This window comes from Microdochium trichocladiopsis (assembly GCF_020744255.1).
Source record: "Microdochium trichocladiopsis strain MPI-CAGE-CH-0230 chromosome Unknown B0I36scaffold_3, whole genome shotgun sequence".
NCBI classification, from domain to species: Eukaryota; Fungi; Ascomycota; class Sordariomycetes; order Xylariales; family Microdochiaceae; genus Microdochium; species Microdochium trichocladiopsis.
This window is the reverse complement of record NW_025763546.1, coordinates 2,665,623-2,680,926: the sequence shown is the minus strand read 5'-3', so window position 1 is coordinate 2,680,926 and position 15,304 is coordinate 2,665,623. Positions and strand designations below refer to the sequence as shown.

The 15,304-nt window shown below is 56.6% G+C and overlaps 4 protein-coding genes across 4 annotated transcripts; 1 reads left to right on the top strand and 3 right to left on the bottom strand.

The window, feature by feature from the left end:
- Positions 1–453: 453 nt before the first annotated feature.
- Positions 454–2,207, bottom strand: B0I36DRAFT_347187 (hexokinase-7; the record flags this gene model as incomplete). Its single annotated transcript, XM_046156543.1, has 3 exons — positions 454–1,870; positions 1,930–1,947; positions 2,023–2,207. 3 exons carry the CDS (start codon positions 2,205–2,207, stop codon positions 454–456), a joined length of 1,620 nt encoding a protein of 539 aa, XP_046015492.1.
- A 1,275-nt stretch (positions 2,208–3,482) lies between these two features.
- Positions 3,483–4,782, top strand: B0I36DRAFT_92050 (uncharacterized protein). Its single transcript, XM_046163583.1, has one exon. It carries the CDS (start codon positions 3,591–3,593, stop codon positions 4,632–4,634), a length of 1,044 nt encoding a protein of 347 aa, XP_046015491.1. The 5' UTR covers positions 3,483–3,590; the 3' UTR covers positions 4,635–4,782.
- Positions 4,600–6,021, bottom strand: B0I36DRAFT_360775 (HIT-like domain-containing protein; the record flags this gene model as incomplete). The annotated part of the gene is made up of 2 exons (XM_046158377.1): positions 4,600–5,549; positions 5,943–6,021. The coding sequence occupies 2 exons, from the start codon at positions 6,019–6,021 to the stop codon at positions 4,600–4,602; spliced, it is 1,029 nt and encodes a 342-aa protein (XP_046015490.1).
- A 341-nt stretch (positions 6,022–6,362) lies between these two features.
- B0I36DRAFT_318265 (fungal-specific transcription factor domain-containing protein) lies at positions 6,363–10,066 on the bottom strand. Its single transcript, XM_046153267.1, has 3 exons — positions 9,229–10,066; positions 6,854–9,168; positions 6,363–6,781 (listed from the first exon to the last, which is right to left on the bottom strand). Exons 1-3 carry the CDS (start codon positions 9,572–9,574, stop codon positions 6,638–6,640), a joined length of 2,805 nt encoding a protein of 934 aa, XP_046015489.1. The 5' UTR covers positions 9,575–10,066; the 3' UTR covers positions 6,363–6,637.
- Positions 10,067–15,304: the final 5,238 nt, after the last annotated feature.

Below are 15,304 nucleotides of genomic sequence, written 5' to 3'. Positions count from 1 at the left end.
CGTATTTATTGCCCGAATCTTGCATATATGTGTACTACTGCCAGTGGATTGGTAATGCAAAAAAGAATCACGGCAAGGCTACGTGGGTTTGGCAGTGGAGAAGAAGACCTGTACATCTGTGTCGAGTAGGGAACTGCTGAATAGAGGGAGCATCTCCAGTCGTGCAGCTATACCGTACGCCCATCACAATGGTTGTCCTATTCGCACCCCGCGAAGAACGCTTTCACCTGGACATTCATTGTACCAGCGAGGCAAGTCTCCATTGATGATCAAAATCTGTTCTGTAATTCATAGCTCGTGTATTGCTCATCATATCGCATCATAATCTTCAACCCAATGCAAAACCCAATAAAGCTCGCTGTCGTCTGTATGCCCCGTGCGCTCGCCATGGGTATAAAAAGCAGCCCTCAAAGGCGCAGAAACAAGAAAGGCAACTAGTGAGAGAACACTGTGTTATGCGCAAACCGCTGTGGCAGAGCCAACAGTAGAAACAGACGCTGCTCGCAGTGATGCAGCACAGAGGACGCCAGCACCCGTGATGCCACCATCGTGGCACGGCTTGAGCACTATGCGGATAGCAGGGTCCTTGCCGAACTCTCTCTCCAAGATGGTTGCAAGGAAATGTTCGACATCCTCCAGGTAGTCCTGGAAGTGCATTATACAGCCGCCCGTATAACCGACGCCTAGTATTCTCGTCTCAGCAGACGAGTGCTCAGTACTCTGCTGTTGTGCCACCTTGTTCTCAAGTGCCCCCCGGAGTGGTATGTCACCTGCGCATGCTAACAGGCCAACGATGGCAGCGGCAATGATGCCCGCAGCTCGCAGCTCGATGGCCTTGGCTGTACGATACAAGACCTGCGCCAGGTCATCAGTCCAGGCAAATGAAGTAGCGGCTGTGCTGCTGGGAAATTCAGTTTCCAACGTCTGAACCAAGTCAGTGTCAGAGTGATCTGGTCGGAAGTGGCTGAGGAATTTCGTGGTCAGGCCGAAGCGCTCCAGAAGACGTGCTGGTATCTGGTCGACAGTATGACCCAGGTGGCCAATCATGTACTCGAGCAGTATCAGGCGGCCAAGCTCACCCAGGTACCGACCGGCGGTCATGTACTCGAGCGGCTGGAATCCGGGTGCTTCACCTGCTGCATCTAGCTGTTCATCCCAGGACGTAACGAGCTTAAACTTCCTGAGAGCGGGCGCAGTACCGTTGATGCTCCATTCCGTGTTGACAGCAATATTCTCGTGAACCGCTTGGCTTGTGGCCGCAACACCGATCTTGCTGGGCTTCTTACTAGGGTGAAGTGTGTCATCTCGCAGCGGGATGGTGGCATTGCAGCCTGTGCCTACAATCAGGCCCATGGCAGCCTTGAAAGCCTTATGCTCCTGAGATTGGTGTATGAATGAGACAAGAGTGGCTACGGAGTCGTTCAGAATAGCTGACACTGTGATTCTCGGCAGGTCTGCGGGAGCGGAAGCCTTATATCCGTTGCGCAAATGTGTCGCGAGGTCCATTTTGGACGACATTGTAAAGCCCTTCCCCATCGTCATAAGTGTGGCGTCCGAGAGTGTCTGTTGTACCATCGGGAAGCTGAAGGTGACGCCCATTGGCAGCTCGTCTTCTGGAGAGTAGTTGAAGGCATCGCGGCCTGCTTGCACCACCTCAACGATGCAAGTGCCAATCCACTTGAACAGGTCTTCAGCAGTCTGGCTCTTCAGGTGTTCCAGAATCGGCCATGACCTCTCGAGAAGCCTTTGAAAAGGTGGCGATCCTGTGTCTGGGGCAGAAAGGTTGGGATCTGATTGATCGGCAACGAGTCTGCGCTTAACCGCATTCCCCGGGAGTTCAATGAACCCGACGCGAAGGTTAGTCCCTCCACTACGTGGTTGTCAGCAAGGTCTATGAATTCCATACCAGCAGGCTGCTAGTGCACTTACATGTCTATGGCAAGATACCTGCACGATGGTCAGTATGAGCTGAAGGACGTGGCAATAGGCGTGAAGGACTGGTGAGGTGATGAGGGATCTTACCGTCCAGTGTGCTGGCCATCTGCAGGCCGCAGTATAGACTCCGCAATGGGGGTAGGCAGAAACTGATCGAGGGATTCGGCAGACAAGCGCTGGAAGGTCCGGTACATCTCATGGGACAATTGATGGGCTGTCTCCGTGCTACACTGGAGGGGGGCCAGATAGTCTTCAACGCTGAAGGGAGCCATCGCTGCTGTTCTTGTCCGTTCGGTTGGGCCTAAATCCCCTTGTGGTCGGGATGCTGCTACCACGAGGGCTGGAGGCTATGGGTAACCTTCCTATCTGGATGCTTGGATAGAGACCTTGAGAGCTCCGAGGTTCTTTGGACGAGAAGGTGAGACGGGTGGCGGTAGCCCTGATGACAGTCTCCCATGAATAAATAAGCAATGACCACTAGGTCGAGCCGTTTGTGCCCTCGTGTTCGATGCCCGGAATCTTGGTTGCCGGCCCTTGTCGTCCCTCTCGTTTTTCCTGCTTCTCAGAACGCTTTGTGCAGACCGGGGCTGATTGTCCGGGAGGACCCTGATCCCAAATCTGGGCAAGACCCTGGGCCAGAGGTGGGGGAGCGTCGTGTCAGGAGGAGTCGCTGCAGTGAGAAAGTCCCTTTCTCGGGGTCCAGCCAGGGACAGCAGATTAGCCGTGGCTGGAAGGTGGATGAGGGCGTCACGATGGGGCTGCAGTGGGTACGGTGCCGCCCTCAGCTAGATCTGGCCGTGGCCCAGTCGAACATGGCTCTCGGTTGCTGCGGATTGGGCCCGTAATGGCAGTGGCGCAGGACGCAGAAAAATCAGGGTCTCAGGGTCAGCGTGTGAGCTGCGGGAGCTGGGATGGCGATCGAAAGGGTCCTTCCTGCCGGCTTGGCTGTGATGGTGTTGAGAGCCAGGAACCGGAGCAAGCGCTGGTCTGGACCCTGCCTGCAAGGTGACGTTACGTCTGGCAGCGGGCCTGGTGGGCACTGTAGCCGCCTGCCACTGGCCGAACGGCTTGCTTGCCTGGACAATGTCGCCGCAACGAGGGGAGCCGACCGCTGCGACGGGATTCCTGAAGGATTCCAAAGGGTCCTGCAGCTGCAGCTAAGCAAGATTGTGGCGCTCTGATTTCTCGCGAAGCTGGTTTACCATGACAATGCAGAGTGTGAAATGTGGACAGGTCGGGGAGGACATGGCATGGCGGATCGTGCATTAGCTTAGCCGGGCAACAAAATTCACGAGGCGGGTCCGGTCCGTCCTGTCAGTCACCGCCCGGGAGGGGAAAGTGCGAAGGAACGAACAACCTCCCAGACGTGACTGCCTGCATGTTTGCTGCTGCGGACCACCTGCACTCAAGGTCTGCTTCGACGGCAGTCAGTTTGATTCAATGGTGATAACGACGCTGTGTGTGTGAGATACACACACGTGCATAATACCAAAGTCCAGCAGCTGTCAGAGCAAGCACGAAGTATGCCTCCAGAATCGTATGTCTCTGGTAAATCCGGGGTGCGAGACCCGTTGTTTTAGCAATGGGCGTGCTTGGCAAATCATCTGAGACAGTGCCGCTTAGGTAAGCGTAGGTGTGTGCCTGGGTGCTCTTGCATGCAGGCACGTACAGCACGGCTGGGGCTGGTGGATTGCCGACTACAACTCCAACCCATCATCCATCGTCAACAGAAACCCGCCCTTCCGCCTCGCTGGCCGAGTCGCCCAAACGCTCCCACCCAAAAGATGGCGGCCAAGAACATCCTCCCCACCGTCGAGGACTCGAAGCTCCCCGTCCGGGGACGCGCGCCCCGCCGGCACCGCGCCGTCGCCCTCTTCCTCATCGCCACGATCGTCCTCTACTGCCTCTATAGCGGCAAGTATACCGCGACCCGTGTCAGCCGCATCGTCGTGCACCAGTCCACGTCAGACGTCCCCCTGCCAGTGCCGCAGAAGACGCTCAAAACCCCGGCATTTCCATACTTCACACCGGATGCGGATCTGCCATCCGCTAACACGCACCTTGTGCCTTTGGAGGCGCACATCATGAGCAAGTGCCCCGACGCCAAGGACTGCCTGAAGGAGCTCGTCCTCCCCGCCATGATGCGCGTCTACGACAAGGTCAACTTTACGCTGTCGTACATCGGCACCCCGACCGAGAACGACGGCGTCGAGTGCAAGCACGGCCCCAACGAGTGCATGGGCAACATTATCGAGCTGTGCGCCGCCCACCTCTACCCGGACCCCAAGATCTATCTCGGCTTCACCATGTGCCTCACCCGTGACTACAAGCTCATTCCGCAGCGCGAGCTTGTGGAGGACTGTGCCCTCGAGCATGGCATCGACTTTGGCAAGCTCAACAACTGTGCCGCCCAGGACGATGGCGCGTTGGGCATGAGTATGCTGCGCAGCAGTGTTCAGAGGACGGCCGCGGTAAGTCTCCGTTCGTCATCATGGGGTGTGCCTTTTATCTGCTGTTGTCTACTCTATTCTGACATTGTCTCTCATCCCCAACAGGCTGGAGTGACGAAGAGCTGCACCGTCCGTTTAGACGAGCAGATCTACTGCATAAGGGACGATGGGGAATGGTCCGACTGCCCCTCTGGCGCCGGCGTCAATGACCTGGTCATTGCTGTAGAGAAGATTTACCGGAGGTCTTGAGCTTAAGCGGCAGAAATACATCAGTCCAGAGCTCCGAGGCCTCGCCCACCGTATAGTTCATTGTGACCGTGTCCATGCCCGTCTCCTCGTCCCCTTGCATGCCCTCGAGCTGCTCAATGATGCTGTCCAGTCCCACGGCCTTGCCGACACCCTGCGTCCCCGTCGGCTCCAGCATGACGTGCACCACGTGGATGTGGAAGTGGTAGTACGTCGGGTGATAGTGCACAAACAGCTTGAGCTGGTCGGCCTCGATCTCCGGGTACGTCGCGACCGTCGCGTCCACCATCTTGGCCTTCATGTGCCGCAGCCAGGGGATGTGCTTCTTCCGGAGGTCCCTCAGGCTCCACAGGTCCCGCCGCTCGACGATGCCGAGCAGGTGCAGCGCCTCGGTCGTCGTTCGGTCCCAGTGCAGGTTCGGCAGCATCAGGAACCCCTCGTCCCCGTCCCGGCCGAGCGGCGTGCGGTAGATGACGTCCTCGACCTCCTTGCGGCCCTCGATGATGTTGTACACCCAGTTCAGCCGGCCCTCTGCGCGGCTGGCCTCCATCAGCGGCCGCACGTGGTCCGCGTAGATCTGGGGCGTCTCGTGCACCGCCCGCGCGCCCTGCCGGCTGTGCTTCTTGATGTGCTTGTCCGTGCACGGCCAGATGAGGTCGATCTTGAAGTCGGCGTACTTGTCCTTCTTGTTGTTGCTGCTAGTGTTGTCGTCGCCGTCGCCAACGGTGAACACGGGCCCGCCGGAGGCCAGAAACCACGAGTAGATGTCGTTGTTGCCCAGGTTCGCCAGGCTGCGCAGGTTGCTTGGGAGAGCCGAAAGGTACTCTTCCGCGTCGGGCAAGGGGGCCCGATCCAGGATCAGAAGAGCCGGCTGCTGGTCGATTGCGCCGAGAAGGGTGATGCGGCGTCCTCCTCCATCTAGATCCCGCGTCATGGGGATAGTGATTAGTTTATGGCTGGCTGTAAAACGACAGATTCCCGCTCAGTCTAGCGGCAGGCTTGGGTTGAGAGGAAAGGCAGTAAGGGGGGATGAATTGCGGGTTTGATCGCGATGCTCATATCATTTCCACCACTGGCGTGGTAAAGATATGCGAGCAAGTATAACAAGGGAGTCGGGACGTGACCGCTCTCGGCATCTGGAAGTAGTCAAAGACCAAAACCACCATGCAATACTATTTTTGGGGGGTTTTTATCTTTCCGTGCGCAATAGCTCGTCAAGACGGCATCAGGGTGATCCCAACACTCTTCAGAGCGCACACATCGTGAGATGAAGCGGTCGGGCATTGAGAAACGAAAGGCCCAGTCACTCACCATGGTTCAGGACCTTCTCAAACTGGAACCGCGGAACGAGCTCCTCGGCACGCCTCTTGCTCTCCTCGGTGGTGGCCATGCTCGATTTCCAGCAAGGAGCACTTGAGCCCGCCTCACTAAAAGTTTTGTTGTGGGTTCCGGACTTTGCTTTCCGAGACTTTCTGGGTATTGGCAGGCGAGGTGACGTGTACCAGCTCAATGTGGCTCATGTCTAGCGGGAGCGGTTGTTCATGCCCCGCCTAAAGGTTGCGACGAGGCAAGACGAGATAGAGTGCAACACAAGCCAGCCCCACCTGGTGTGGCCCTCGAGAACACAGAACGTCAACCAGTGAACATTTGCCGTGTCCCCAGTCTGGACACAAGCACAAAGTGCTAGACTAGACAGGCCTATCAATCGCTCACAAGCCGGGCGGTATGCAGTTGAGGAGATATTACTCAATTCCAATCCTTGTCCTGCTTGCTAAACTTCGACAGATTGCTCCGTCTCTCAAAATGACACCAAAACACCGAGCGCTACCTACTCGACATCTCGTTGAACCAAGCTCTTTTAGAACCTTCCCTTTGCCGCTACGTGCGCCGGCCCAGTTCCCAAGATGATAATTTGTATCCAAACGCCATGCTACATCGTTCCCATTTTTGTACATTCATAAGTGTTCCATGATCCGAATTCTGCAAGTCCATTACCCACCCAGCAACTACAGCGCAAGACCGGTGCCATTCCCGGTCCACCGGTAGAGTCCAAGAAGTTCTCTACGCCTCTGATGCTGTTCGCCCAAATCTTCCGAGACACGTCCCTTCACTTGTGCGAGCGCGCTGCGCATAACTCTGCTGAAATTACGCTGTGGGAAAAGCATGTCAGCACTGGCACATCAATGCAAAAGCATCTAGTCATGTGTCGATATGAAGCTTACCTGATACTCCGTGTTGAGGGTGACCACACTAGCCTCGTGGGCTCTTACAATGCTTTCGCAAGCTCGAACCACACTTGGCGAGGCCTCACCCTGAAGTTTGTCTGCAATCAAGAGCAAGAGGAACGAGCCCTGCAGCAGGTAAATTCCGTAGAAGAATGGCATGAACTCTAGTCCAGGATCGTATTCGAGAATGTTGCCAATGGCCTCGGCCGCCGAGACAGCATGTGCCGTTGCATCGATAAACTCCTGGGACGAAATCCACAAATCGTTGTCGTCAAATAGATTGATAGGATCCCACTTCCCAGTCAGTAGAATATGCAGTACATGCATGACATGTGTTCCGTACGATGTGACTATCCTGGTCTGCACGTCCGACTCCGTCATCCTCGAGGAGTTGGTGTGTACGGATCGCCCCGATGGCGAATGAGTATCGCCGTGATCATTCGTGGTCGAGTCATTGTTCGTCTCGTCCGGATGGCCTTGCAAATTCCCGAGCTCGAATTCTTTCAAACTTTGCGCATAATCCTCCAGGTGGCGAACGATTTCCATTTGCTGTTCGTCCCATTGCGGGGCGGTCCGGAAGCCGATGCCGAAGCGTGGGTGGTTTCTGACGTGGTGAAGATCCACGATCTCGCCCAGGATGGTCATAAGTGGCAGGAAATAGCCAAAAATGCTGTGGCCAGAGCACTTCATTGGGGGACCACAAGGCCGGCTATGGTGGGCCTTGAGGAGATCGTCGATTGGGCGTTCTTCGAAGCTTCCGTTCTGCCATTCTGTGTCGTCCATGGGCTGTCTCAAAGATTCACACTCCACGTCGAGGAGGAACAGTGGCCGGTTGTAACAAAGTGCAAGATGCCGATCGACGATGTAGACGAGCCACCAAATGCGTCTTCGTTCCTCGCGTTCTTCTTCGGTGGCAGAGCCAGGGGTGGCACGACCGCCAAGAATCTCATCTTGCTGTGCATCACAGTCTGCGTCGAGGTGATCGTTGGAGTTGATGGTTGGATAGGATGGCAGTTCGCGTCCGAGCTTGAGCTCCCTTGCCAGAGACCAGGCAGCGTTCCACCATCGCAAGCTTGCGCCCTTGTATTCACTGGCAGACGCGACCGTCGCGAGATGTATATAAGTCGCAACGTCGTCAAGTGTGCCTGCTGCCCCAAAAGCGCCAAACTCGCCTGCAAGTCCTTCCATGCTGATACTGCCTGGGAGAGCGACGCCAAGTCCCCCGAGCGCAACCCCATGGTTGACTGCCGTTGTCAAAGGAGACCCTTCTCCCGTTGGCGTATGAATCAATGGCTTGAGCAGACTGACTGTGAGCTCGAGCAACTTTTGGCATATCCTAGTTCTAGCCGAAGGGACACTCGTAAGAGCAGGAGCATCACTAGTCTGAGCAGCAACCCATAACATGCTCGCGAGGAGGGCAGGCTGGCAAACCCGAGGTTTTCGTGGATGCAGGAACGATCGTTTCCGAAAGACTAAGCCAAGGATGTATGGTGACATCGGGTGGGCGTGGGCCGAAGATGAACTTGCGAAATAGAGCTCGATGAGATCACAAGCTAGCGAAATCGGGATGATATTGTTCAGATAAGGGAGCAGTGGCTGCAGGACAGGATATCGAACTTGAGAATATTTGTTTTGGGCCAGCTGTGGTTGGTAGTGGTTCGGAGATGATGCCATGGGCATCCAGGAGGGAGAGGCGGGATCCCTTGGCATCGAGTACCCGCCGATTTGATTCTGGTCCATCTGGAATGTGACGTGACCATCAGCAGAGTATGTGGGCGGAGTCTGACCAGACATTCCGAATGGGAGATTTGGATAGTCCGCGAGCTGAGCTGACCCCGGATTGAAGGAGTTTGGGCCCTGCCTCGACAGCATATTTGGGCTCAGGCCTGCACCTTCATAGGAGTCTGGGACTGTGCCGTATGCAGCCATTGCCATCGTGTTTGGACTTTCTAGTTGGGTACCTTCCATGGTCATCTGCTCTGTGGGAATATGTGGTTGGTGCGAGCTCAGCTCGGCCAGGCTTTGCAGGCCGGATGCTGGGTGGTTGTGGCTCGCTGTCTCCTGGGTCGGCAATCGCTCAAGACTGTCGTCCAGCTCTCTAGAGGTGTGTCGTAAGGACTGATCGCCGTTCGTCTCTTCGGCAGGTGTATCGGATGGCGATGCGGCGTCTGCCCGGGCCTCGGGAGAGGTGCCGCCATTATCTTCGGTGGATGACGCAGCCTTGGAAGCTGCGGCCTGCTGGGCAAGGTCCTTGCGAGAGGCTTTCCCCCGCTTCTTGCGCTCGCGCATATACTCGCAGCCGAGCCCAAACTCTGGATGAAATGTGTCAGTCCTAGAGTGAGATGTGCATGTGAAGACGACAGGATACATACCAACACAATGGGCACAAGGATGCTGGCCATCACACTTTGTGCGCAGCTGGTTGCACTGATCGCAGGCCCGGCTGATGCGTCTTCGTACGACACCCGACCTGCCATTTGACTTTGCCGCAGTGTCGGCATAAGGATGGTGCCGGTGTTTTGCTGGATTTGCACGTGCAAGTGGTGGTATCTGCACGCCTACTTGTTGTTGCATGTGGGCAACCCCATATTGATTGCCATGGCGGAGCGAGGTATTCTGCTGGAAGTGGTTCTGGCTAACATGTGCACCATTTGCCAGCCCGCCGGTCGCCTGAAGCGAGTGGTAGGGCGAGAACCTCTGGAGGGGATTTGACAGCATTTCGTGAGCCTGTGAGTCTAGCGTTGTATCTTGTGGTACAAATCTTTAGCCCAGGTCGGGTCTAGTGATGAGGTCGTTGGGATATCCGCCAGAAGGTGAAAGGGGATCACAGTCGATCGGTTTCCATGTCGGTGCTAAGGGGCCTCGTGAGGTGGTCCGGATGGCGATTCCCAGAAACGTCCGCAGTAGTTGCAATCCACGTCTATTTTGTGGGCAAATTGGAGTCGATAGCACTGGTTGAGAAAATCTCGCCGACCAAAAGCCAGGTGTCAAAGAGCGAGACTGTGAACCGGAAGAGACTGCGACGTGGAGCTTGTGCCCGTGCGGTTGGCGATGAACAGGCAAAGGCGATGGGCTGACGTGGGTGCCGAGCTGCGGCCAAGCAGAGGACTAGAGGCGTGGTCGGCGAGCAGAACCTTGGAAACGAGGACTGCCGTGAGCGAGTGCCCCGGCTGCTGACGAGGCGTTATATGAGTATGGGGAAGTCGAGGGGGAAAGGGTCACGGCTGCAGGACCATGAGTCGATCTGCAAGTTGGGGTTCTTGACTTGTTGTTGGAGGTGGGGACAGGCTGGAGGCCGGGGCAAAGAGTGCTTGGGCAGACGGCGGCGAGGAGCGGTACGAGCGAGGGTGGCGGTAGAGGGGCCCGTGTGCGGAACAACACCAGCCAGCATACATGGAAGACCACCCCGAGAACACGGCCCCGTCCGTGCAGAAGAAGCCCTGGGGTCTCCAAGTCCATAAAATTAGGGAGGGGACGGACTTGGACAGAGCTGGGGGCGATGAGGTTGGTGGACGAGGGAGGGGGAGGGGAGGGGTGGGCCGGCGGCCGTTGGGGTGGGCGCTGCGGAGGCGTCGAGAAGGAAAAAGGGCCAAGCACAGAGCGAGGTGGATTGCGTGTGGGGATGCGGGACGCTCGTGACAGTGTCTGGCCTGCTGCTCTGCTGCCTCGAGGTTCTTACGCCAGTAGAGGTTGGGTTGGCACGATCCAGGGTTCCCTTCCCATCCCATGCGCCCGGGCAGGCAGGCAGGCAGGCAGGCACGACGTGACTCGCCGGCACCAGTCCCGTCCACCCCCAGCTTGGGGTATTACACAGCTGGGGTGAGGCAAAGGGGACATACAACCCAACTACACGCACCCAGCTCCGCTTCGACATTGCTCTTCACCGTCGTCACTCTCTGGACCTGCCATCCTCGCTGGCGCTGGTGAGTGGTGGTGGTGGTGGCGGGACCTGCTTGCGGGATGCGGCCCAGGTGCGGAAACATCCACATCCACATCACGTTCGAGGCATCCCAGCCAGCCAGAGAAAGCTATGAAAAGTTACCTACCGCTTGCGCCCTAGCCTCTGTTCCCTGGACTGCGCCAAGCACAACCGTCATCCCATCGCCAGGAGTGGTCATGGCTCCAGTTGCAAGGCCTGGGGAAGAGCTCCGGTAGGCCGTCCCGGCTGGCTGTAGGTGCCATGCACGCGTGGCCCACCCGGGCACCGCCTGGGGTGCATGCGGAGGATCACCGCCATCATCACTCCTGCCACACACTTCACCGCGCCCTCTGCCATCGCAGTTCCAGGCCAGGCCACCAACACTGCCAGTCAGACTTCCCGTCCATTCGAGCTCTGGGTACCGCTTTCGCGGCTGTCCCAGGCGCGCATCACCACCATCGGGGGTGGATCGCTAGGCAGGTGATGGCAATCTCGGATTCAGCACAAGTGCGGCATGGATGTTCATCAATTGTCGGATCTGTTCGGCCACCTTGAATGCGAGGCGGATGGTGCCATATTATTGCGCACAGCCGAGCCCAGTCTCCTTGGGCCCCTCAGCGCCATCCTCCATGGCCACTGCCCCATACGCAAGGAACAGCACTCTGGAACGCGGAGGACTGCCCAGGCCGGCCCGGTAGATCGGACGACAGCTGCGTCAAGGCGAACAGATGCAAGGTTCTCTCCGGTCAATACAATGGGCTATTAAGACGAAGGGGTGGCATCTGCTTTTGAGGTTTGGAGAAAGCCGCCTACTTGGGCCATTCGCTGCATTCTCTGACTTGGCCCAGGTTTTCATCCACGAGATCGTGGATGCAAGCACTCCACTCATCGGTCCTTGGTGTGTCTGGTGGCCGACGAACCATGGCTGTCGGGTGGAGACTTACGCAACTTAACGGCGCCGTACCCCTGGGAGGCGTCGGCGAGTCGGTCCGGGCTACCTTGTCATCTGCAGAGCTCTATCCACCGCGGCATGCGATTGGTGGAAAACAGGCTTGGCCCGGGTGGCGATTCGACCGCACCCGATGCTTTCGCGGGACTCTTAAATAGACGCAGGTCCGCAAGCTGTCGGTGAGTCTCTCACTAGTACCGTCCTGGCTTGGTGCTGCGAGCAGAACGCCCATGTGGCTTATGGTCGACTGTTTCGACTGGCTCGCTTAAACGGATCCGCTCTAAGTGCTGGAGTGCTTGAGTCTCCCTCACCCAGCCAGGCGGGTGTGGATGTCATCTTCCACCAAAGAAGGACCAGGATGACAAGCACAGCGCTGTGAAAAATGACAATCACGTCGCTACGATGCCGAAACCTGACATGCAATACATGGGTCAGACCGGGCTGTTGGCAGTCAAGACCTCGACAGTTGTGATCGTACGGACTGCATTGCCCCTACACGCCGTCTGCGCCATCCATCGGGAATGGATGCTGGTGTGAGCAGTGATCGGCTCCAGTGGTTGTCACGAGGCCTTCATGATTGTTCTTAGACATCCGAAAGCAGTCATGCCAGGTATTGGATTTGGAAATGCTGGACGGTCCTTGCTGACCGAGTTATGACAATGGCGAACGACCAACTAACCTTGCTCCACCTTAAGCCGGCGATCCGTCCAATCAACCCGGGGAGCGGCCCGCACTCCCCAGGCCCTGCTTGTCCAGGGATGGGCAGCACACTGCATCATGGAGTAATCTCGACAGACTCTACATTCACACCTGGGCAGAACAACCTTGGAAGGCCTCACCAGTCGTGATAATCTCAATCATGAGTGGCACAAAGCCCTCAGCATACAGCGCCAGTTTCGCGGCAAGCGCCCGTCATTTCTTCGATTCCGGCCGAGGATCTATATCCTCTTGTCCCAAGATCCCATAGACATGCCTGTGATTTGAGGGCGCCGAAAAGGTCTGAAATTTCTCCACGACAATGCCTACACCGATGACATGGTTTCGTCATGCATGTAGACTAATGAGTAGCCTCAGTATGCAAGTATATATTGCGACGAGGTCAGGATCGGCTCCGGTCAGCGACAAATGTGTGTGGGCGGCCGTGGAGAGAAAGGACCAGCGACCGGCTTGAATGTGACGGCCTTTCCAAATAATACCAAACAAACATGAAGATGACGCCACAATGTAGTCTTGACGCATCAAACTGAGACGCTTCATCTGCAGGACTAATCCCTGCGATGATCGGCCAGGCTAGAGCTCATCTCGCCCTGCTCGACAATCCCAATCATACGCAGTACTACCAACTCACCCACCCTGGCAAAGGCCAAATACAGGACCCCTGGCAACCCGGCCTTCCTTTATGGCGTTCGCGCGTTGGAGGGAACCCAGAACATTGTGGAGATTAAGCTCTTTCTAGATTGTACTCTCTGCTTCGTTGGTGCGAACGGATTAGCCCGGCGCTCTTCTGCCATGGACTTGACACCACGTACCCAGGTTTCTCAAGAATAGGCCCCGTAAGTCTTACCTGCCTTGCGAAGCATTGAACACCATCATATCGCCCAGGTCTGAGCTGTCGTCAATGTAGAGAACCCTAAAATCCACAGCCTGGGCCGCTAAGTGGCACATCCACATGGCTCATCTCAATGATTTCCAAACATACTGGATCCCGGTATGTCAATTCGACAGGAGATGTAACCGGTCATGGTTTAACCAAACAGAGTGTTACTCGTATTCCTCCTGGCTTGGACCAGGCTGGCCAGTTCACTCGCGCAGCAAAGATGCCTGGTGACACTGCGGTGCAAACAGGGGAAAAGCAGCCCCTGCACAACAAGTGCAAAGAGCTCTTGTTGGCTTTTCTTGTGTGGCTACTAATCAAGAATGAGTCCGCAGGCTTTTCAAATCAAGGCTATCCGCAGCCACTAGGGCAACTCACAGGACGTGAGACTGGGGTAGTGCCGCACACACAGGACCAGACCACAGACGAGGAGACCCTGCAGGACATGCAACACCCAATACGGGGTGCGTGCTGGCTCGCTGCCGCGCTGCTGATCCGGGGGCGGGTCCTCGAGATGGCTGTCGCCCAACGACAGCAACAATGCGGGTGGGCATCCGGACGTAAGTAAAGAAGTGTACATTAGCTCACCCGCCTTACAGGGGCCCTGGGGCAGCAGATCCGAAAGCCACCGCTGGGGGATCTTTGAGCACGTTTCCTTGCCGCATGTGTGTGGTGGCCCTCCGGCCGAGCGGATGGACATTACAAGGGTGGCTTCACAGCCTTTTAGTTCCAAACCAAGCCGTACTCCGTCGCCCTGCGCCCAGCACCCCGACGTGCATTCAGCTCCTGCTGCTGCCGCCGCTGGTGGTGGCGTGCAACTCCGCCTCGAGGAGCACTTCGTCAATCTGTAGTGGTGCAACTGGGCGAGCAACATCGCCTCCGTAGTGGCGGGTGTTCGTGCTTGAGCTCTATAGGATCAACTCGCCCAGGACCGAAATTGCCTACCACGTCCCGTCATCTACGCCACATGAACTGGCACTGTCATCTCAAATCGGGGACTTCTTCCAGCCGAGGAGATGAGGCAGACGAGACACAAACATTGGTTTTTGTCAAAGCGTCATCTCCCCGAACCCCCTTACACCGAACCCTTAGAAACCCTCACAGGGGGAAAAGGCAGGTAACGAGAAGAGACAACGCCTTTCAGGTACACAGAACCCTGGGGCCCCCCCTAGAACTCGCAAGCTTGACTTAACTTTTCCCCGCGACTTCTGCAGGAGAAGAGCACCACGGCAAGTACCGCCCAAGCCCATCCACGGAAGCACGGGACGAAAGGTCAGCCAATGCTAACCGCATCAAGATTCCGGAGAATTGGTAGAGTAACCCCAACTCTCTCCGCTTTTTAATATCTAATTACAGGCTTGTCGGCCAGGCGGGATATCTGGTGCGCGTGCCTGGGCGTGTATGTGTGTGTGTGTGTGTGTGTGTGTGTGTGCCTGGATGGGGTGGGCATATATCATCATCACCTATGGGACGCCCACCTGTCCCCCGTCACAAACGTCGCGTGGTGGTGGACTAGATTTGGTGAAGTGTCGCTCGGAACTGGGTATCTCGGAGACTAAAAGAGCCCTTTCGTAGAGAGAGAGGGGTGCCACGTGGCGGACGCATCGCCTTCTTCAGCTTCAAGTCCAAGGGCACACAGCGGGGGAGATATGGTGCAATGCGCAGCTGTGAACAAGAAAATGGGGCACGTAAGGCTGTTATTGACCGCTACGCCTACTGGTGTTCCACATGTGCTCGTGTCATGACTGCCGGTGGCGGTGCTGATGGTGTAGGAAGTGTTGACTCCATAAATGGCTGTGGCTGACTTGATGTCAAAGTACCTTTTTTTTTTTTGTGTACTATGTAGCTGTCACACCATGGTCGACTCAAGTATAACTGGAGATGCGATTGGCTGGCTGGCTAGTTCACCACAGAGATTGCTCGTGGTCGTCTTGGCCGCTAGATCTCGTGCATGTGGGTTTCGGCCCTGTGTTGCCCTTGCTATTT

What these genes read in the sequence shown, in the direction of transcription:
- B0I36DRAFT_92050 (XM_046163583.1), top strand. Translation starts at nt 3,591, where the DNA reads ATGCAGGCACGTACAGCACGGCTGGGGCTGGTGGATTGCCGACTACAA.
- B0I36DRAFT_318265 (XM_046153267.1), bottom strand. Translation starts at nt 9,574, where the DNA reads ATGCTGTCAAATCCCCTCCAGAGGTTCTCGCCCTACCACTCGCTTCAG. An exon ending in TCCTTGTGCCCATTGTGTTG is followed by an intron (nt 9,169 to 9,228) that starts GTATGTATCCTG and finishes CATTTCATCCAG; the next exon opens with AGTTTGGGCTCGGCTGCGAG. An exon ending in CCCTCAACACGGAGTATCAG is followed by an intron (nt 6,782 to 6,853) that starts GTAAGCTTCATA and finishes CTTTTCCCACAG; the next exon opens with CGTAATTTCAGCAGAGTTAT.